Source organism: Gracilinanus agilis, chromosome 3 (assembly GCF_016433145.1).
Source record: "Gracilinanus agilis isolate LMUSP501 chromosome 3, AgileGrace, whole genome shotgun sequence".
Classification (NCBI taxonomy): Eukaryota; Metazoa; Chordata; class Mammalia; order Didelphimorphia; family Didelphidae; genus Gracilinanus; species Gracilinanus agilis.
In genome coordinates, this window is record NC_058132.1 from 113,923,921 (window position 1) to 113,946,319 (window position 22,399).

At 42.2% G+C, this 22,399-nt stretch overlaps 1 protein-coding gene across 1 annotated transcript in view; it reads right to left on the reverse strand.

Moving 5' to 3' along the window:
- Positions 1-2,304: 2,304 nt before the first annotated feature.
- The window catches only part of RAB38 (RAB38, member RAS oncogene family), a 42,164-nt gene continuing 22,069 nt past the window's right edge, over positions 2,305-22,399 (reverse strand). The window contains exons 2-3 of the mRNA XM_044666027.1: positions 21,464-21,744; positions 2,305-2,457 (exon numbers count right to left, since the gene is read on the reverse strand). Of these exons, the coding sequence (XP_044521962.1) occupies positions 2,305-2,457; positions 21,464-21,744 (434 nt within the window). The remainder of the gene's footprint in view (positions 2,458-21,463; positions 21,745-22,399) is intronic.

The following is a 22,399-nucleotide window of genomic DNA, read 5'->3' on the forward strand; positions in this document are numbered from 1 at the left end:
TTCTCATCTATAAAATGAGCTGGACAAGGAAAGGGTGAACCACTTCTGTGTCACCATCAAGAAAATACCAGAGTCAAAAAGAGTCAGACACACATGGACCAAACAACAGTGCTCTGTTCCCTGGGTTAGGCTGTTATGGCAATTACACTGGTAAGAGGAAGTTCTTCCCCAGATCTATGCCACAAGAAATTCAGGTTTAGTTCCCATCACAGGCCCTATACTCTTTACAAATAATAATAATTATAACAATTTAATGGATTTACCCACAACTTTTTAAGAATGTAAGCACTATATAAAGACAAGTGTCCTTGTCAAGACTTTCTTGCATTGTACTGTATTACATTTCTTGATCAAGGGCACAAAGACTTTTTTCCTGCTTTTGAAACAAAGCAAACAACCCCCCTCCACCCCACTCCCTTAGAGGCAAAAGGAATGCACACGATAAATGTTCTGGTTCTCCTAAGGATGAGTCACGTGAGTCTTGGGCCAGTCATCACAGCTCACTGGGTTCCAGGTCCCCAAGAGAGATGAGGGGGGTGGATTTGATCACTTCTTTGTTCCACTCCAGCTTTAAAATGGAGTGTTTCTATGGCATGGGAACAGACCTGCTTCTATTTAAAGTATTCTTATCGTTTCCTCTGAGTGCCTGTTTCCAATCCTACTCCTGAATTAAATCTTCAAAATAGGGTGGTAACAAAACTGGGTAAGATAAGGGATGAGACTGGATTCGAATCCCAGGCATTATGGAGAGAGGGCTGGACTGGAGAGTCAGAAGGCCAGAACAGAGTACTGATTCAGGATCTTCTTTGCTGGGTGACCTGGAGCAAGAAATGTCACCTCCCAGTCTTAGTTTCCTCATCTGTTCAAATGGGATCATAATGGAATATATCTCACAGTTAAGTTAAATTGAGTGACAACATAATGTGAAGTACCACACCATCCTTAAAGCACTACATAATGGCAGTAACTACAATTATTATTAATAACTCATTATTATTAATATATGTAAATAATATAATCAATAATTTAAAATGTTAATTATTATTTCATTTACTTATTATTCATTTATTATTTATTATTAATTTAAAAGGTTAATAAATTAAAAGGTTAAAAGGGGACAGCTGGGTGGCTCAATGGATTGAAAGCCAGGCCTAGTGACAGGAGTTCCTAGGTTCCAATCTAACTTCAGACACTTCCTCACTGTATGACCCTGGGCAAGTCACTTTACCCCATTGCTTAGCCATTCCTGCTCTTCTGCCTTGGAACCAATATACAGTATTGATTCTAAGATGGAAGGTAAGGGTTTAAATAATAATAATAATAATAATAATAATAATAATAATAATTAGCTATGTGTGAAGTGGCAAAGTGGATAGAGTGCCACACTTGGATTTGGGAGGATATAGGTACAAATCTTGCCTTCCTGGACATGTTATTTAGCTTCATTGTCTAGCCCTCGCCCCTCTTCTGTCTTAGAATTAACACTAAGACAGAAGGCAAGGATTTAAAAAAAATTACTTGTGTGACCTTGGGCATGCCACATTCCTCCCTGTGACTCAGTTTCCTCATTTGTAAAAGTCAGTGGAGTAGCCAATTTCCAAGGCCCCTTCTGGAATGAAAACATTTCAGAAGTCTATGAAATTATTCTGAAAAATGAGCTTATACATTCCGAAGAGAAAATAACACGGAGGAACAGAGAAGGCATATATTTCCATGTTTTATTTTCCACTTGAGAAAAAACAATATTATATATACATATTCTAAGTCAAATATTCACCCCACAACTTGAGTAGGAAGAAGCATGTAGAAAGGCACTTAGAGGGGGAGCTCTGTAACTTGGTTTTCCACTACTGAGGCCAGGGAAGGGGAAGATTCAAAGGCAGACACAACCTCTTTTGGCACTGATACCCAGAAGCCCTGGGGGGGGGTGTTTCTGAGATTCCTGCCCTCTCTGAAGAGCAGGCCCCAGCCTTTCAAAGGCCCAGCAGACAGTGGGTAGCTGCCCGTCTACAGAAGGCAGAGGACCAGGAGCCTCTAACCTGATGGGTGGGGAGGACCAGCAGGGGGTGCGAGCTTGTAAAACACTCAATTTTCTGAAAACTTGTAAACACTGTGTTGGTGATCTTTGAAAAGGATCAGTGGGGTTTTCTCTCTTGCAGGACACAGGGGCAGATCTTGGTGCAGAAAGCACCGATCTCTCTATCCTGGCATTCGACAGAAACAATAAATATCCAGTCACAGCGGATGGAGCCACGGCATCGCCCTCGAGAGATTCCCACCAAGAATGGGCCCAGGAGAACCGGCCTAGGACCTGGAACAGCCGGAGCAGCTGGAGACTCTGGAGGGAGAAAGATTTGGCTTCACCACATCCGCTTCCACGGACTGCGTCAGGTCACTCTCGTTGGCCAGTATGTGCTTCACCAGGCATCTGGAGGCTTCGTCGATGTTTATATTTTCCTAGAGGGGAAGACAGAACAGACATTGGCTTGGGCTGGGTACCGAGACGACCCTGAGGCCCGTGCGAGTGAGCCGTGAGCCTTACGGGCTAATGGAGAAAGCATTGGCTCAACAACTTCAAGATCTTCCTCACTTCCCTCTTCATTCTAGGCCACTTTTCCCATGAAAAACATTCCCCCCTTTAGATTTTCAATTCAACATAGGCTACAATGAGCTCAGTAACAATGATACAAAGTCAATACAGCACAGAACTTTCTCTCAGGGAGGTTAACATCCAATAAGGAAGATGCTATATATTTATCATTAAAAAATTTATTTATTTATTATTTAGTGTTATTTTAATATATAAATAGTAATAATTATTTAATAATTTTTTGTTTGTGTTTATTTATTAGTATATGTTGCCATATATAATAATATATTGCATCATATATAATATATGATGTCATATATAATATATTGTTGATATAATTAAACAAAGGGAAGGTTAGAGGAATGCAAAGGAGTAGAGGGAGAAGGCTGAGAGAACCTGAGGAATGAAGGATCACTTTTAGTGGAGAAGAAATGGTGGTACTTGAAATTAGATCCTGAAAAACAAGAAACACTTCAATAGACAGAAGCAATGGACTCTCTGTGCAAAATGAGAGACACCTTTTTGGACATGCCTAGTGGGAGAATTTGTTTTGCTTGATTAATAAGTCTATTATGAGTTGGGATTTTTCAGCTGGATAGGGGAAATAAGAGAAAGTAAGTGTATGCTTTATATATATATATATATATATTTTAAATTTTATAATATTATATATATATATATATTAAAAGATGGAGATGATGGGAGCCCATTCCTTATAAAAGGGATGATACAAGCAAAGTATGCATTCAAGAAAGGGCTGAACAAGATTACCAATCTTTTCATTACATCACAATAAGAATTTCAAACTATTTAAATGATAATGGATCTAGTGTGGCCAGAATGTAGAAAAGGGAATGACGTACAAGACAGATAGGTTGGAGTCAAATTATGGAAGGGCCTTAAATTCCAGGGTTTTTCCCATAATCTTAAGATTCACAGATTTCGAACCAGAAGGAGACATTAATTATCTGGCACAACGTCCTTTCATTTTCCATGTGGGGAAACCAAGGCACAATGACTTGCTTAGTCACCTGGGCTATAAGTAGTAGAGAAGGGATTTGAACTCAGATTCCCTGACTCTACAGACAATCTTCATGCTGATTCTCAGGAGCTCCTGCATGTTTCCGGGTACAGAAGTGATGAGACTAGAGAAGTAAAGCAGGAAGACTACACAGGCGGCCATGTGAAGGGTACACTGGAGAAGAGAATGGCTGGAAACAAGGCCAATTAGAAGGCTATTACAATTGTCTGGATAACAAGATATGAGAATCAGGGAAGCTAAGTGGCTGCGTGAAAAGAGAGCCTGGCCTGGAGACAGTGTCCTGGGTTCAAACCTGACCTCAGAGAATTCCTAGCTGTGTGTCCCTGGACAAGTCACTTAACCCCCAAAGCCTAACCCTTACTGCTCTTTGGCCTTGGAACCAATACTTGGTATTGATTCTAAGATGAAAAGTAAGAGATGAAGAGGAGGAGGAGGAGGAGGAGGAGGAGGAGGAGGAGGAGGAGGAGGAGGAGGAGGAGGAGGAGGAGGAGGAGGAGGAGGAGGAGGAGGAGGAGGAGGAGGAGGAGGAGGAGGAGGAGGAGGAGGAGGAGGAGGAGGAGGAGGAGGAGGAGGAGGAGGAGGAGGAGGAGGAGGAGGAGGAGGAGGAGGAGGAGGAGGAGGAGGAGGAGGAGGAGGAGGAGGAGGAGGAGGAGGAGGAGGAGGAGGAGGAGGAGGAGGAGGAGGAGGAGGAGGAGGAGGAGGAGGAGGAGGAGGAGGAGGAGGAGGAGGAGGAGGAGGAGGAGGAGGAGGAGGAGGAGGAGGAGGAGGAGGAGGAGGAGGAGGAGGAGGAGGAGGAGGAGGAGGAGGAGGAGGAGGAGGAGGAAATGAGAGAAAACACATCTCCCACTGCTTAGCACAATTCTGGCACATAGCAGGAGATTATTAAATGTTTTTTGACTTTGAATTCATTTGTACAAGAGACAAGAGTCAGAGATAACCTGAAGATTATGTGTCTGAGTGATTAAAAGGATGTCACCAAAAGAAAAAAAAAAGGCCTTTGAACAAAGGAAAGATTTTTTTTTTAGGGGAAGGAGAACAGAGAATTGTTTTTCAGATTCAGAATATATATTACATTTAAGATACAGTTTTATTTGATTAATCATATGTAAAGTTTTCTATCTATAAATGTGAGAAAGTTTTTGTTTATTCCACAGAACAAAAAAGGGATTTATGCCTTTAAAATGGTATTTCCTTCTGGCCTGTGAACTGTGGGATGATGGAAGATACACTCAGTAAGGAAGTCCAGAAGCTGGGTTCTATCTAGGCTTAGCTTTCCATACTGTTCTGCAGAGAAGGAAGCATCTTTTCCTATGCTATAATTGCTCCTTCTGTTGTCCCATCTCAAATTATTAAACCAAACTACAACTTTCTATGGGATATGACTCAATCCATCCCACTCTGCCAGTCATGCTGTCATCTATAAAATGAAGTTTTGTACTAGGACAAGAGTTCTTATCCATTTTTATGTCATGGACCCATTCGGCAGTTTGCTGAAGTCTGCGAACTCTTCTCACAAGAATACTTTTAAATGCATCAAATAAAATGCATAGAATTATAAAGGAACCCAATTTTGTTGAAATACAGATATCAAATATTAAAAATTAAAAAAATGAATTCACTGACCTCAAGGTTAAGAATCCTGATACTAGATAATCCCTAAAGTTTCTTCCAGTTTTAAGCCGTATGATCCATGTGCAAGAAAATCTTTAATGTTATCCCATCATGCATTTATGTGTGAGTTAAACAAGCTTTTTTCATTCAAATATGGGAATTACAGGGCATCAATAAATGATATAAATTTAAAAGAGAATGCTGACGGATCACTGCAAATCCATTTTCATTACTTACCAGAAAAGCCACTAAAACCCTTGTCCTATTAATTTTGGGCCAGCTGCCTGGGCATCTTAATACGACATAAGCATGACTGAAATGTAACCGAAGAGGCGGGCTAAGTAACAAGAGGAAGGGCAGAGAGGGGGCACAGAAGATAAGAGTCGGTCCAGAAGTCTGAAAGGCTCATCTCTCCGAGTTCAAATTGGGCCTCTGACACTTCCTATTTGTGTCACCCTGGACAAGTCACCAAATCTTTTTTGACTCAGTTTACTCATCTGTAAAATGAGCTGGAGAAGAAAACGGCAAACCTATAGTATCTTTACCAAGAAAATCCCAAATGGGGTCATAAAAAATCAGGTCCAATTGAACAACAATAAATAATAAGAAGTAGCATAGATGAAGTCTTTGATGGTTACAAAAAATGGTTATAAAAAAATGGACTCTCCTCCGAGCCTCACAACAACCCAATAAGAAAAGCATGAAAGATATTACTGGGCCCTCTGCATGAAGAAGGGCACTGAGCCTCAGAGAGAGAGGGGGAGGCAGACAGACAGACTGACAGATATTTGTAAAAGGCCAAGAGATATTAAGCATCAGAGCCAAGATTTGATTCCAGTTCTCAAGTCTATGGATAATCATTCATAAATAGGGTCCAAAAAACTGGGTTTCCTGTGTGCAGGCACACTGTCAGCCTGAATTGCATAAAAGAGCCCAGCTTCTACACTGGTATTTTCAGTCACATTTGTACCTATGAATAAATATTATCGCCATCAGAGGCAAGATCTCTGTGTATGAACCGCGCACACACACACACACACACACACGGATTATTTATGTTCTTACAGTGTGAAGAGATACTGAGAATGCCTAATCCTCTTGGCTGCTATCGGTCTCATCGCTTGCTGTGTTATGATTTAGTCCCTGCCTCTACTGACAATATCATTTTCATATGCACGGATCCCTCAAAAATAGATTTTAAAAACCACCTACAAGATGTCCTTAAAAACAGATGTGCTAAAAGCCAACGAAGAGCCTTGTGGCTTGATATTAATGGAACATATTTTCAAATATGCTATTTTTATGTAGCGCTGGCTGCAGGTTGCTATGGAAAGAACAACAGATGTGGAATCAAACAACAGGTTTGGCACTTTAGCCACTATCTGTGTGACTTTAGGCAAATCATCTACTTCTCCAGGACTCAGTTTCCTCTTCAGTAAAATGGGTTTAAGAATGTTTGCATTAAAGACCTAAATCACCAGGATGTTGTTATGGCTAGCATTGATAATGGGCATAAAGAGATTTGAATGTTGGCCATTAAGGTCATAGGGTAACATGGAAATGACTTTGCAGAGTATCTGTTCCAACTCTTTACTAGGCAAGTCACTTAAGACATCTTTTTCAGTTTCTTTAACTATAAAATGAGCATCATAATAGCAAGTACTTTCCAATGACTTTGTGAGGATCAAGTATGATATTTGTAAAAGGTTTAGCACAGTACCTGGCATATAGGAGGCACTTGATAAATGCTTATTTCTTCCTTCCTTCTTTTCTTGAATTTCTCGCCCTCCCTCCCATCCTTCCTTCCTTGAATCTCCTTTCATCCCTCTCTTTCTTCTTCCTTCCCTCTCTCTTCTTCCCTTCCTTCTTTCCCTCCCTCCTTCCTTCCAACTCTCTTCCCTTCCATTCATCCTTCCTTTCCTCCCTCTCTTCCTCTCTTCTTTCTTTCCTTTCCTCCTCCCTCCCTCCTCCATTCCTTCCTTCTCTCCCTCTCTTCATCTCTTCTTTCTCTCCTTCCCTCCTCCCTCCCTCCTCCATTCCTTCTTTCCCTCCTCTGTTCCTTCCTTCCTTCTTTCCCTCCCTCCTCCCTCCCTTTTCTCCCTTCTTCTTTCCTTCCATCCCTCCTTCTTTCCCCCCTCTCTTCCTTTCTTCCTTCCCCTCATCACTCTCTTCCCTCCCTTTCTCTCTTCCTTCTCTCCTTCATCCATTCCTTTCCTTTCCTCCTTCCTTCCTTCCCTCCCTCCTTCCATCCCTTCTTCCTTCCTCCTCAAGTTGCTAATGAAGAAGGTGAGTCTGAAATGATTTATTTAAGGTCATGGAGTCAGTGACAGAATTTGGTTAGAACCCACGTTGCTCATTTTCCACTCCCTGGATTATTATTTTAAGAAATGCTTTTCGAAGGTTTGAGACCAGGAAGCAGCGGCTTTAAGTCTCTCTGTAAGGGCTCCTAACCCTGTTTGGATGTGTGTCACAGATCCCTTCTGCACGCCATGACGCCTATGGCCTCTTCAAAATGTTTTAAAATGCATAAAATAAGGCACAGAGCATGACAATAGAAACCAATTAAACTGAAAGCATCCTCTATCCACCTCTCCAGTGCTCTGTCCATTAGCAAGTTCAGGGCCCTGGTGAAGAGTCCCTGTTGCAGAGAGGAGACCACAGAGAGTAGCTGATTATAGCGAACGTTTATCTAGGGCTTCCTCCGTGCCAGGCTTTGTGCTAGGAGGTAGACACAGGGCTGCATCCATCCCTCCATCGGTGTCTGTCTCCAGCATTTACAGGCACACAATGCATCCTGGCACTTCCCGTGTGCCAGGCCCTGTGCTAAGGGCTTTACAATGACTAGCTCGTGTGATCCTCACAACTATTCAGAGAGCTAAGTGCTGTTGGTATCCCCATTTTAAAGATGAGGAAGTTGGATGGGGGCAGCTGAGGGTCACGATGGATAGAGAGCCAGGCTTGGAGGCAGGAGATCTTGGGTTCAAATCCGGCCTCAGATGCCTCCCCGGCCGGCCACTTCACCCCCATTGCCTGGCCTTTACACTCTTCTGCCTTGGGAGCAATAGCCAGTATTGATTCTAAAATGGAAAGGAAGTGTTTAAGGGGAAAAAAAAAAAAAAGGACTGAGCTAGATAGCCGTGATAAACCCCAAAATGAACCAATGCCTGCTCTCGAGGAGCTCATGTCCTAGAGGGAGAAGATAACAAGAAGACACAAAAGTGTGGTCAGAATAAAGACCACATCGGCCTGGAACCTGACCCTCCATGGAGAGAAGAGCCATTTCTAAGGTGCAAAAGCACCAGCCTTGAGGATTCCTGCAGGGGTAGAAACAAACAAAAACAAATGCAGAAATGGAGGTAAACAGAGACTACGTGGCTCCTCCAGGCCCTGTGAGGCTGGATCAGTGCTCAGGTCTTCCTGGCTCTAGGCCTAGCCTCAGGCAGCTCCCCTGTCAGACTAAAATTTTATCCATCTCTTCATGAGCTCACGACCCCCCCCTCTCAAGGATCCAGTTAACTTGAAAGAAGATCAGGATCTCAGAGAGGGAAGGAACATCCGAGAGCAATCTATTCCGATACCCCCAACCAGGGATCACCTCAACTGTGCTTGAATACTTCTCACGATGAGAAGCTCATTCTGTCCTAAGGCGGCCTATCCATACAGTTAGGGCCAGCCCTGATGATTCAGAAGATTTCCCTTGAAAGGACCCCAAGTTTGCTTCTCCATGACATCTCCTCGTGGCTCCTGCTTCTGCCTTTGGGCCTGCACCAGGCCTTTTTCCATATAACAATCCTTGAAAGACCTGAAGACGGCTCTCTCGCCAGGACTGCCAGCTGCAAAGCCTTGCGTCCCTCCCCAGAGGCCAAGATGACCGGTGGCTGGCCTGGAAGCCCTCGCCTCTGCTCCCTGTCCAGCTCCCTCACTCCCTGCCCACAACGGGCCCAGCACCAAATGCGATCCCTGGCAGAGCAGTCGGCCCCCCACATCCCTGGTTCTGGTACGAAGTTTCTATTCATGGAAGCTGGGATCGTGCCGTACTTTCCAACAGGCCACGGCACACGGGGAAAACGTACTGAATTTGTTCTCTGTTATTCCCCCAACAACCCCACCCCCGGCTCTTTTCTCGTGGAATAGCCGTGATCCCCTCTCTGGTCCTTAGGAAGCTGATACCTTGCGCCAAGGGCCAAGTGAAGCCACTTGGGACTTTAACTTATTTTACCAAATGAAAACCAAACCAAACAAAAACTCTTCCTGGCACTAATACAGTTTTTATCATTTGTGTCCCCTTAGCACCATGAAACAAGAAAGGCTAGGACAAGACGTACACTCGCAGTTAGAAGCTGATACGTGTCCCCCTTTCCTTTCTTTTCCCAAATAAACCAGCTATAAATGAAACACAAGTCTTCTACATGACTATGGCTCTAAATTCCTCAGCTCCATAATAAGATTTTTCATAGCCCTGTGAAATTTAATTAGCACAAACACTTAGAAAAGAGTCATACTTATTGTTCTGTGATGAGTGGAGGAGCTTTTCAAACTCCAACCATGTAGTCTTTTTTGGAAAAATAATTCATCTTCTTACGTGCAAGTCTGACCATGTCCCTCCTTGTATCCTCTGATCAGTAAACTACCATGGCTCCCTATTACCTCAGGATCAAATCTAAAACTCTGTTTGGCCTTTAAAGCCCTTCATAACCTGACCCCTTGCTACCTTTTCAGACTTCTTATATCTTTTTTTTTTTAAACCCTTACCTTCTGTCTTCGAATCAATACTGAGTATTGGTTCTAAGGCAGAAAAGTGGTAAGGGCTAGGCAATGAGGGTTAAGTGACTTGTCTAGGGTCACCCACATGGGAAGTAGCTAAGTCCAGATCTGAACCCAGAGCCTCCCGTCTCTAGTTATGGCTCTCAATCTACTGAGCCACCCAGCTGTCCCTCCATATCTTATTTTCTTCCACATATTCAGCAATCCAGTTACAGTAGCTTCCTTGCACAAGATACTCTGTTTTCTGTGTAGGTGCTTTTCCTCTGGCTGTTCCCCATGCCTAGAATTCTCTCCCTCTCAACTCAACTCTCCTGAGTTTCCTGACTCCATTTTGGACCCAGATAAATCTTTACTGATTCATTTAGCACATAAAGCTAGTACCTTCTCCTAAGATGACCTTTAATTTATCCTGTGGAATAAATAGAATTGGGTTTCTTTTGTTTTTTAAAAAAATTATTTTTCTCACCTGTTGATATAATTTTAATAACCATTTTCTGAGGTTTACAATTCCTGTTCTCTCTCCTTCCAATCCCTTCCTCCTCCCCAAGGTAATGGGTCATAGAACATAGACTGTATGTGTGTTATCATACAATACCTATTTTCATGTTCAAGAAAGAAGACACATATCACTTACAGGAGAGAAAAACTCATGGAGGAAATAAGATGAAGCACAGCCATGGGAAAATCACTTAAACTAATGCTCTGTGCCTCAGTTTCCCCTTCTGTAAAATGAAAGGGCCGGCCTTTGGCCACTAAGATTGCTTCTGGGTCAATATGTATGAGCCGCAGACCTATGATCCCATCTATGATCCCATGGATTTGCTCCTTTGTAGGAAAGGGATGCTAGTCATACCTAGACTCCCCAGTTTCTTTTTCCTTTCTTTTTTTTAAACCCTTACCTTCTGTGTCAGTGTCAATTCTAAGACAGAAGAGTGTCCAGAGCTAGGCCTGTGGGGCTGAATGACATGCCCAGGGTCACCAGCAAATCTGAGGCCCTCCTGATGCCAGGCCTGGCTTTCTCCTCACTGTACTACCTAGCTACTGTGACTAGCCCCGTCCAGAGTACCCTCATAAAGAAGCCTCTAAAGCGATCCAAGTCAGAGCCATGTCTAAGGATTCCCAAGAGCGAGTCTCCAGACTCCTCGGATGCCCCCTTCACCCCCTCCCCACCCGCACAAGCATAGTTAACGAAGCCTGCACTGGGCTTCTGTTCACACCCAAGTTCTCAACCTAATGAAGTCTTCTCGGCAGGCATCCACATAGGAAATATTTTAAAAACATATGCAATAAACCCAAACACAAGTTATCACCTAGGCGGGCTGCACAGGCTTCTTTGGATGTGTGATGAAAAGGGAAGTCACCAGTTAAATAAATCTATCCCGGGAGATGGCGCATGTAAATTTATATACAGCATAATCAGGTCATTCCCTTTTTATGGACATGAATGATAAAGGGGCACCCAGTTTACTTCTGCTGGGAGTTGGCTGTTTCCCCTTTTCATAAACACCAACTTTATTTATATTTATTTCTATGTATAAACACCATCCACAACTACTGGTGTCTGAGATGGTAAGTCAGCTCTGGCCCCAGGTAGTTCTCCTTGGTATAGCTGCAAACAGTGGACTGACTCATGGGCTGCAGATGCTTGCTAAAGGGTCTCAGTGGTGATGATATTTGGAGGCGGAGGAATGACCAAACATGAAATTATCTAATAAGAGAAATAATATATTATATGTATATATAATAAATAATACAGCATGTATAATATATTAATATAATAATATATAATATAAAAACATATAATAGAAATAAGAGTTGGAAGAGACCTCAGCATATTCTCTACTTCAAAACCATCATTTTATACAAAAGGTTAACTATAGAGATGCATGAATTCATAATGAGGTTTAGCTTAATTAGGGCAGTGGAAAAAGGGCTGGGTATAATCAAAGATCTAGCTTTTAAATGTGTTTTACTACTAAATACTTACTGTGGCCTCAAGAAATTTATTTCTAAGTAGAAATTTATTCCACTTATTTACCAAATACTCAACATATTACTTACATGGGTGGGGATCCCCGATGCCACTGACTACCTGGATGAGGCTGGGCAAGTGACTTAGTGCTCAGTTCTCTCACCTCTGGGCATGAAGGGCTGGGACTAGATGACTTTAAGTCTTTTTTAAGTTTAAATCTTGAATCAGTCTTCTGATCATCTTAATATCATTCCTCCCAATTGATTAGGCCAAGGAATTCTCCAATCTGCCCAGGTTAGATAAAAGGAAGAATATTCTAGGAACAAAGGCTTTTCAACACTGAGGTGGGGTGACTTATGGGTGAAGATGGGGCAGAAAACTCTCCCACTAAAGAAAATGAAGAGGCTGCCTACCTGGAAATAGGATGGTTACCTTAAACTTATTTGATTTATTTCTGTTCTATTGCTTTAAGAATATAAAATAATTTTTTATAATCAGAAAGAACCTTAAAGATTACTTTGTCCAGTGCCTTCATTTTATATCGGAGGGAACTGAAAAGAAGATTGGTAAAATAACTTGTTCAAGTCATGAGTTTTATAAATAACAAACACCAAGGATGGCAATGAATTGAATTCATTACACTGTCAGGGCAGCTAGGGGGCACAGTAGATACAAGAGGCCTCAGACACTTCCTAGCTGTGTGGCCCTGGGCAAGTCTCTTACCCCCTCCCCCCATTACCTAACCCTTACCACTTTTCTGCCTTAGAACCAATATGCAGTATTGATTCAAAGATGGAAAAGAAGGATTAAAAAAAAAAAAAAAAGGTTGCCTTAAATGCCAGCTGCACAGAGAGCATCAAGTACCCAAAGGTACAAAGCCTCTGCAGTCAAGAAGCACATGCTCTAATAGAAAGAAGCTGCACTCAGAAACCAGTGCTCAGCCTGGGTGCTGAGGGCTCGGTGGGTCCCTCCCCAGAACTGAATTCAGGCCTTTCTAGCTCAGAAGGAGGTGCCTGCCAGCAGCATCAGGGACTCTCCCCAGACTCTGGGCAATCGGAGCTGTCTCTGCGCTATGCTCTATCCTCGCATCCTCCAGCCAGACCAGCAGCCCTTGTGCATACTGTAGTGAGAGCCTGAGAGATGGAGAAAGCAGACACGCAGAACCTGGGATGGTGTTTGGGGGGTGGGGGCTGGAGCTCTCCCTTTCCATCTTCCCTGGTGTTACAGCACGTGCCCCTGGCTGCCAGGCCACAGAGGAGCTGGTGTGGAACAGCAGTATTCCCCTGGAGGGCTTGGGAGGTCCGCAGTCAGGACCCCAAGGACAGGGGCAGGGATGCGGCATCCTGCAGGCCTGGTTCTTCATCTGGTTCTTTGTGAAGGAAGACTTCCCAGAGGTGGCACCCTCATGAGGGAAGACTGCCAGAGCTCATACTCCAGTAGGAAAACCTTAGAGAGGCCTGGGTCTCTGCTGTGACATGAAGCCTAGGAGGAGGCCTTCTGTGGACCCCCTCCCTCTATAGCATAGAAAACGGGCCACCGCTGTCCATTTCAGAAGGTGTGTGTCTCCACGCTGGATTTCTCCGGCATCTTTCCTCTGTTATCACGGGAAAGTGCAGGGCTAAAGTATGGCACTCCTTCAAGCACCCGTCGGCTCTTGTTATATGCCATTTAGAGGTTTTATTATAGCTGTTTACATTTCTAACATGCTTCACAGAGCATTTTGCTTTGGCCTCTGGAAACCCCTAGAGTAAAATCCAGCCATTTCGCCAGCCCCTGGATAATTCTTCAAGGTGCTTGTTTGAGCCCAGAAAGCTTTGCAGTCAGCATGGGATTTTCACCATTTGCCACAGAGGCATAAAGTGGATCCAATTTGCTAAGGAAAACCCTATGGGAAGTCTTCCAAGTTCTCAAACTTGAAGGTTAGTCTGCTGTGCTGCTCTCATGGTAGACAAGATAAATCACAGCCTCATGCAGCACCTCTCATCACCTAAGGTCCAACATAAGTAATGCAAGGATGGTACAGAATTTTATAAACACTGAAGTTTATTTTAATTCATTTCAAGTAGTTTTTATCAAATACTTAGTATGACTCCCATTTAGACAATACATTTAGACAAAGCATTATCCTATGGGAAATGGGGAATGCCAGTATGATTCATCCCCATTTTGTAGATGGAGAAACTGAAGCTCCAAGAGATCAGTTTGTAATTATTGAGGGAGGGAAGCCCAGTATTGCTCCATCAATCATGGGTTATGCAAGATTAGCCTCATTTCTTTTTTTTTTTTTTTGATGAGGTTGCTAGACTGGTAAGTCAAGGAGATCCTCCACATACCTTGTTATTGTTTAGTCATTTCAGTCATGTCTGACTCTTCAAGACCCCATTTAGGGTTTCTTGGTAAAGATCCTGGCATGGTTTGCCATTTCCTTCTCCAACCCATTTTCAAGATTTTTACAGAAACGGAGGCAAATAGTTAAGTGACTTGTCCAGGGTTACAAAGTCAATAAGAGTCTGAGACCACATTTGAACTCAGGTTGGCACTCTATCCACTCCTCCTAAAATCCCATTATTCTTCCTGGTTTCCTTGCTTGTTCTGGTCCCACAGTGCTGTCTGTGCCAGTGTCTTCAGAGCCCCTGAGCCCTGTGGAAAGGGGAACCTGGAGGGAACAGATCACTTTCTTTTCCATCTGCAACTGCTCCCCTAGCTAGTGAAGTATCGATCTCTTAGACGAGCACACCAGAGGGAAAATCAATATTCCATTACACGTAGTTGAGGAGTAGCCATGGTAATGCATCAGCAGCCCGTCCACTGTCCTAATGTTAGGTCGGCGTCCAGAAATTGAGTTAGATTGAGGAGTTCAAGGATATTTGGAAGTAATTACATTATCTGTACGATCATGTGTCTGGAAAGCAACTGATGAAAAAAACCAAGAAGGGGTGGATCCCCTTCACTGAATTAAATCATAATGATTTACACTGCTCTGAAAGGCGCTTTATAGCTCACAAAAGCATATTCCTCCCAACAGCCCCTGCACGGGTGGCAGTCTACATAATATATTACCATTTTACAGCTATGGAAACTGAGGCCAAGAGGACAGAACAACTGAAAAACATGCCCACTGTGACAGCAAAGAAATATAACTATGTTCAATCACAAAAAAATACCTACAAAGACTTCTACAGAGGGAGACAAAGGGAAGTGAGCAGAACCAGAATGTTGCACACAGTAAGAGCAACAATGTACGAGGATCAGCTGTGAACAAAGGAACAATGATCAACAAGGCAACTCCAAGGGACTCAAGATAAGAAAGACTTTGACTTTCCATCACCACTGAAGGAACGGATGAAGTCTGAATGCAAACTGAAGCATTCCAATTCTTTGCTTTATTTCCTCCATAAATTTTTCTCTAGTATAAGCGATATGGAAACACAATATGACAAGCGTGAGGATTTGTCCTGAATGATAACCTGCATCATATTACCTGCCATCTTGGGAAGGTGAGAGGGGGAGGGAGAGAACACGGATCACAAAATGCCAGAAGATGATTATTAAAAATTGTATTTACATATAATCAGGAAAAAAATATAATTTTAAAAATATGGGGAAGCTGAAAAAAATATTTATCTATGTCCTGATTAGGGCAAACAATGAATCCTATGAAGTGGTTACATTTTTGGAATTTGCACTGCATATTTCCGTGGGGTTGGAAACAATGATCATAATTTGTATATAATGATAACTTCTGATAGTATGAAATTCAAATGACAAGATCCCACTACAGGATTGCTTGTTCACACGACTTGGGACCTGGCTGAGCTGGGATTCTAGTGGGGCCTTAGGACTCCATGTCCATATGTCCTATAACAAAGTAGGGCCATACAGTAAAATGAATTTTATGTATTTGTTTTTATTATTATTATATTGATGTATTTTTATGCCTGGAGCCAAGACATATCAGTCGAAGACTTTTACAACGTCTTACAAACAAAGACTTCATTGAGAGGGAGCACACTTTAGTGAAGGAAGAAATTCAGGACACGGAGCCAGGAAAACAATCTCTTTGCTATATATTATCTCTGTAGGTTTAAATAAATTACTTCCTCCCATCTCTGAGCCTAGGTGTCCTTATCTTTAAAATGGGGGATAGAAACCTAACTTATAATAAATAGTATTATGAGGAAAACACTATGTAACCTCTTAAAGCTACACCATATAAATATAAATAATCACTGTCATTATTATATTTTGAATCCAATCTCAATGTTCTTTCCATGGACTCATGAGCCCAGGGAGACTGATAATCCTGCTGTAACACAGATGCAACCACCTCCAAACAGCAAAGAAAAAGTCATAAGGGCAGAGGTAGTGGCAGCAAGGTGGCTCAGGGGATTGAAAGCCAGGCCTACAGCAGAAAAGTCCTAAGTTCAAATAAGATCTGACAGTAGCTGTGGGACCCTGAGCAAGTCACTTAACTCCCATTTCTTAGCCCTTCCCTCTCTTTTGCCTTGGAACCAATATACAGTATTGATTCTAAGACAGAAGGTTAGGGTTTACTTAAAAAATTTAAAAAAGACAGAGGCAATAATGGGCCTCCTTACAACATGTCAGAAATTATAGAATTCCAATGTTGTTTATTTTTCCCTCACATTCTTCTTTTTGGAGCACACTCACGATTCATCAGAGGGATGGGGAAGTCCGGTGACCCGCTGACACATCAGTCTGGGTTAAAGAACATCCCCGCCCTCCCTCCTCCTTGCTCCCACCCCTACATACCAAAGCATCTTGCTCCAGGCCTGTGATATCTGCCGGGGCAATGCTAAAACCAGTGAACCAGGAGGGGCAGAGGGCCCAAATATCAGGGAAATGCCCGAGTTAGGGCAGCTGGGGGGCATTCCAACACCCCAGGGGCCTGAAAGCAGAAGCTGCTCCGAGTGCTCATCAGTGACTCACTCTTTCCCTGCCCCAGCTCCCATGCCACCTCTGCTTCATCCATCATCTCCCTGCAGCAGTGGAAAGGAGGGCTCTCTCCCCAGACCTGTGGTCTTGAGTGTCTCCCTAAATCTTGTGGGGTTCCTTGAATGATCCCACGTTCCCTTGCTTTCTCTAGGAAGCTGTTTGCTCTCTCTGAATCTGCCCCATGCCTTAGCCCTTAGCTCAAGGAACACACAAATCTGGGAAATCGATACTGCATCATATACTATTGTAGGCAGTGAGGTAGAAGGGACCATAAAGCAAATAAGAGTCAGGAAGACCTGGGTTCAAATCCAGTCTCAGATAAAATCCCTAACTGTGTGGCCTTGGGCAAGTGACTTAAACCTATGCCTGGGAGGCAGCTACCTGACTCTGTGGATTGAGTGCTGGGCCTGGATTTAGAGGGATCGGTGTTCAAATTTGCCCTCTGATACTTATTAGCTAGGTGTCCCTGGACAAGTCACTTCACCCTGTTTGCCTCAGTTTCCTCAGCTGTAAAATGAGCTGGAGAAGGAAATGACAAACCACTCTAGCGTCTTTGCCAAAAAAAAAAAAAAAAAACCAAATGGGGTTATGAAGAATCAGACACAACTTTAATGACTGAACAACAACACTTTTACTACCATCACTGAACCTCTGACCACCTGACAAAAGGATCCACTGGGTCCAAACTACTCCAGGACCCATACCAAGAACACCCCAAGGATCGCTATGGCCCTCACGCTCACAAAGAGTAATACACGACTGAACAACACCAACATGACTACTAAACAAATGTGATATCTGGCCTTGAACAAGATACTCCACTTTCTGACTCTGGACATTTTCACTAGCTGGTCTCTTCCAGGTTTGTGATTTTCTTTTTTTTTTTTTTTAATTTGAAAAATATTCCTTTATTTTTATTTCTATTGTCATGCAAAACACATTTCCATGTGGGTCAATGCTGTAGAGCACACTCATACCAAACCCCAAAACAAAACCATAAATACACTGATGCGAAAGGTGACTCCAGCAGTTCTTTCTCTGGAGTGGATAGCATTCCCCATCATTAGTCTTTCAGGATGGTCCCAGATCACTGCATTGCTGAGAGTCAGGTCTGGGATTTTCTTCCCCACCCCCACCCCCATCTCTGCCTCCTGGTTTCCTAAAGTCTCAGCTAATATCCCACCTTTTACAGGAAGCCTTTCCCAATGTCCCTGACTTTTCTCTGTTGATTATCTTCAACTTATCTTGTACACAGTTATTTGTATTCTGCCTTCCTCATTAGACTGAGCTCTTGAGAGCAGTGCCTATCTTTTTCCTTTTTCATTTGGATCCCCAATACTTTGCACAGGACCTGGCACCAAAATTAAGTACTGAAGGGATGTTTATTGACTGGTAGAATGAATTTCGGGTTGGAAGGGATCTCAGTGGCCAGTGAATTCAACCCGTACCTGCCAAACAGCTTTCCCTGCCATTTACCCCACCACTATATGCCATAAGATCTCCGATGAGAAAGGACATGATGATCTCCAGGGCCAGCCATCTACTTATTCAGAAGTTTCTTCTTACAAGTCTAAATTTTCTTCTTTGCAGTTTCTCCCTATTGCTTTAAGTTCCCCACTCTGGAGTCAGGCAGAATGCTTCTAGTCCCACCACAGCAGGACAGCCCCTGAAGACAGCTGGTACATCCTTGGAATCTTTTCTTCTTTAGCTTCTTCAACCAATCTTCATATAGCATAGATTCAAGGCCCTTTACCATACTGATCATCTAGTTTATCAGTATATTTTTTTCTTAAAAAAATAAAATAAAACATATCTTTCCTTTTTAAAACCCTTACCTTCTATCTTAGAATTGATTTAAGAATCTGCCCCAAGGGGGCAGCTGGGTAGCTCAGTGGATTGAGAGCCAGGCCTAGAGACGGGAGGTCCTAGGTTCAAATCCGGCCTCAGACACTTCCCAGCCGTGTGACCCTGGGCAAGTCACTTGACCCCCATTGCCCACCCTTACCACTCTTCCACCTAGGAGTCAAGGCACAGAAGTTAAGGGTTTAAAAATGTAAAAAAAAAAAAAAAGAAAAAGAATCTGCCCCAAGGCAAACTAGTGGTAAAGGCTAGCCAATCAGGACCACATAGTTAGGAAGTGTCTGAGATTAGATCCTCTTGACTGCAGTTGGGTACCTGGTACTCTAGCCAATGAACTTACCTAGCTGCTCCTAACTATATCCTGCTTAAAATGTAGGGCCTGAATTGAACACAAAACTCTACATGTAATCTAATCATGGGAGAAAGTAACAACATTGTTGTTCAGATGTTTTCAGTTGTGTCTGACTCTTTGTGACCCAATTTGGGGTTTTCTTGGCAACAATACTGGAGTGGTTTGCCATTTCCTTCTCTAGATCATTTTACAAATGAGGAAACTGAGGCAAACAAGGTTGGGGGACTCATCGAGTCATTTTCACCTTTGGGAAACGTTGGAGACCAGGAAAATGAATCTATCTTCTGCACCACTTAGCTGCCCCATAACAGTAGTAACATCTCCTTACTCTCAAAAGCTGCACTTCTCTTACTGTACCCCAAGATTGCATTAGTTTTTTGGCTCTTTAAATAATGTCATATCATACCTTTTGACTTAGAATGACCTTAAATACACTAAATTTTCCATGTCTTTTTTCTAGACAAACCTCAATCTAATCATTCTTCTCTCATCTTTGTACTTGTGAAGTTAATTTTTGGAAGTTAAGACTAATCCTTTATGTCACAACCTATTAAATTGCATTTTATTTAATTTATAAAATAAAAGTAAAGCTCACTGGTGTATAATCTATACATTTTATTTTCTTTCTTTATTTTTGAAAATTGGGACATTTGCCCTTTTCTGGGCATAACACATAATGGCCAAGTCACTTAACCCCAAATGCCTAGCACTTACTGCTCCTCTGCCTTGGAACCAATTCTTAGTATTGATTCTAAGATGGAAGGTGAGGTTTTTTTTTTAATCTTAAGTAAGTAAAAAAGTATTTTTAAGAGTCTACAAAATGCAATGCTCTGGGGCAGCTGGGTAACTCAGTGGATTGAGAGCCAAGCCTAGAGAAGGGAGGTCCTAGGTTCAGATCCGGCCTCAGACACTTTCCAGCTGTGTGACCCTGGGCAAGTCACTTGACCCCCATTGCCTACCCTTCCCACTCTTCTGCCTTGGAGCCAATACACAGAAGTTAAGGGTTTAAAAAACAAACAAACAAAAAAAATGTAATGCTCTGTGCTATATGCTAAGGAGACAGTGAAAAAATGAAAGTTGCTTCTTTCAAAAAGAATCTACCATTCCAATATTAAAAAATATTTGTGATAAAATACCCAAAGTTATGAAGAGTGAAACAAGCAGAACCAAGAAAATATTATATATAGCAACAGAAATATTATTTGAAAAATGACCTGTTTATGTCTTCCTCCAGAGAAAATAGAATGACAAATAGAAACAAACAAGACACAGTTTTATATATATAATATCTTTTTGTCAAACGATGCCTTCTCAGGAGCAGCTAAGTGGATCAGTGGATTAAAAGCCAGGCCTAGAGATGGGAGGTCCTGGGTCCAAGTCTAGCTCCAGACATGCTCTAGCTGTGTGACCCTGGACAAGTAACTTAATCTCCATTGCCTAGCCCTTACTCCTCTTCTGCCTTGGAACCAATACACTGTATTGTGCCTAAGACAGAAAGTAAGGGTTGGGTTTTTTTTAACAATGCCAGGACAATTCTGAGGGATTTATGGAAAAGATGCTACCCACATTCAGAGGAAGAACTGCAAGAGAGGAAACATAGAAGAAAAACAACTGCTTGAACGCATGGGTTGGGGTGGACATGATTGGGGATGTAGACTCGAAACTACCACACCAATGCAACTATCAATAATATGGAAATAGGTCTTGATTGATCACACATGTTAAAACCAGTGGAAATGTGTGTTGGATATGGGGGGTAAAGTGGGGTGAAGGGGAAAGTAAAAACAAGAATCATGTAACCATGGAAAAGCTTTCAAAAAATATTTAAAAACTAAAAAAAATAAAATAATACCTTTTCTATTGGGGGAAGAGGAGAGAAGGAGCGAATTACCTGGATATTTTAATGTAACAAATAAATAATTTTTTAAAAGAATCTACCATCTGTGATTTCTTTCAGTACCTAAGGATATAATACTTCATCCAGGCCAGATAATTTAAATTCATCTAAGGTATCCTAAGCTTTTTAGATTTTCAATGTGTTTAACATAATACACACATATTTATGTATGCATTTGTTTTTCAAAAACCCCTAAAAATATTCCTTCCAAACTGACTGTATTCAAGACAGCTACTGCCTGAAAAGTCAATATCTACTTACAGTTCTAATGACTTTCCTCTCTATTTTATGCTCTGGCTGGTTTTCTATGTAGATGACCAGATTTCAAACCTCCACCTTAGAAAAATGGAAATGTGTGATTTTTTTCACATCTGATACTTAGCAAGGATGTAAGCTTATTTAAAAAAATTTTTTTTTACCTTTGCTGATGTTTCAAACCATCCTACAAAGCCATTTTCCTTACAAAATTGGTCCATCTTGAGCCCATTGTTGAGGAGCACATCCTTCCCTTGGTCGCACTTGTTGGCCAACAGAACTGCAGACACCGGTTTGCCATTGGGGAGAGTTAATTTGGCATCCAAGTCACTTTTCCACTTTGTCACTGCCTCAAAAGTGGCCGGCCTGGTGACATCAAAGACTATAAATGCTCCCATGGCTTCTCGGTAATAGACCCTTGTCATGTTTCCAAATCTTTCTTGGCCTGTTAGAAACAGAGCAAAAAGCACACATATGTTTGTAATTTTAATAGAATTACAACTCCTAGGTTAGACTCCTTTTTTTGGTATAGTATCAATACAGTATCAGCACGTTTTTCAAGGAGTGGTCTATGTAGTCAATCTAGAAAAAGCCATAACCAGGTGGAAGAGTACCAGAAAGAAAGCACAAGCAGTAAGAGAAGGCAGGATGTGCTCTGAGATGTGAAGGAAAGTTAGTGAAGTCTGGAGTAAAAGGAAGGAGGAAGCATGTTCCAGGCCCAGGGACAGTCCGCTGGCCAGTGAGGATGTAGAGGCTGGGAAGAGGGCTATCATCCATTGCATATCTATTTCTATTATTTCTCATATCTATATATTTCTCTCTGTTATATCTCTATCATCAGTTTTTATTATCTCTCATATATCTATATCTATTATCTATCATCCATCTTCTATCTCTATTATCTCTCTTCTATCTCTATTATCTCTATCATTGATCACTATCCTTTTTAGCTCTATCTACCCATCTATCCACTCATCTCTCTCTCTGTCTCATTCTCTCTCCTCTCTCCCTCTCTCTCTCTTTACCTACCTACCTACCCACCCACCTCTCTCTCTCTCTCTCTCTCTCTCTCTCTCTCTCTCTCTCTCTCTCTCTCTCTC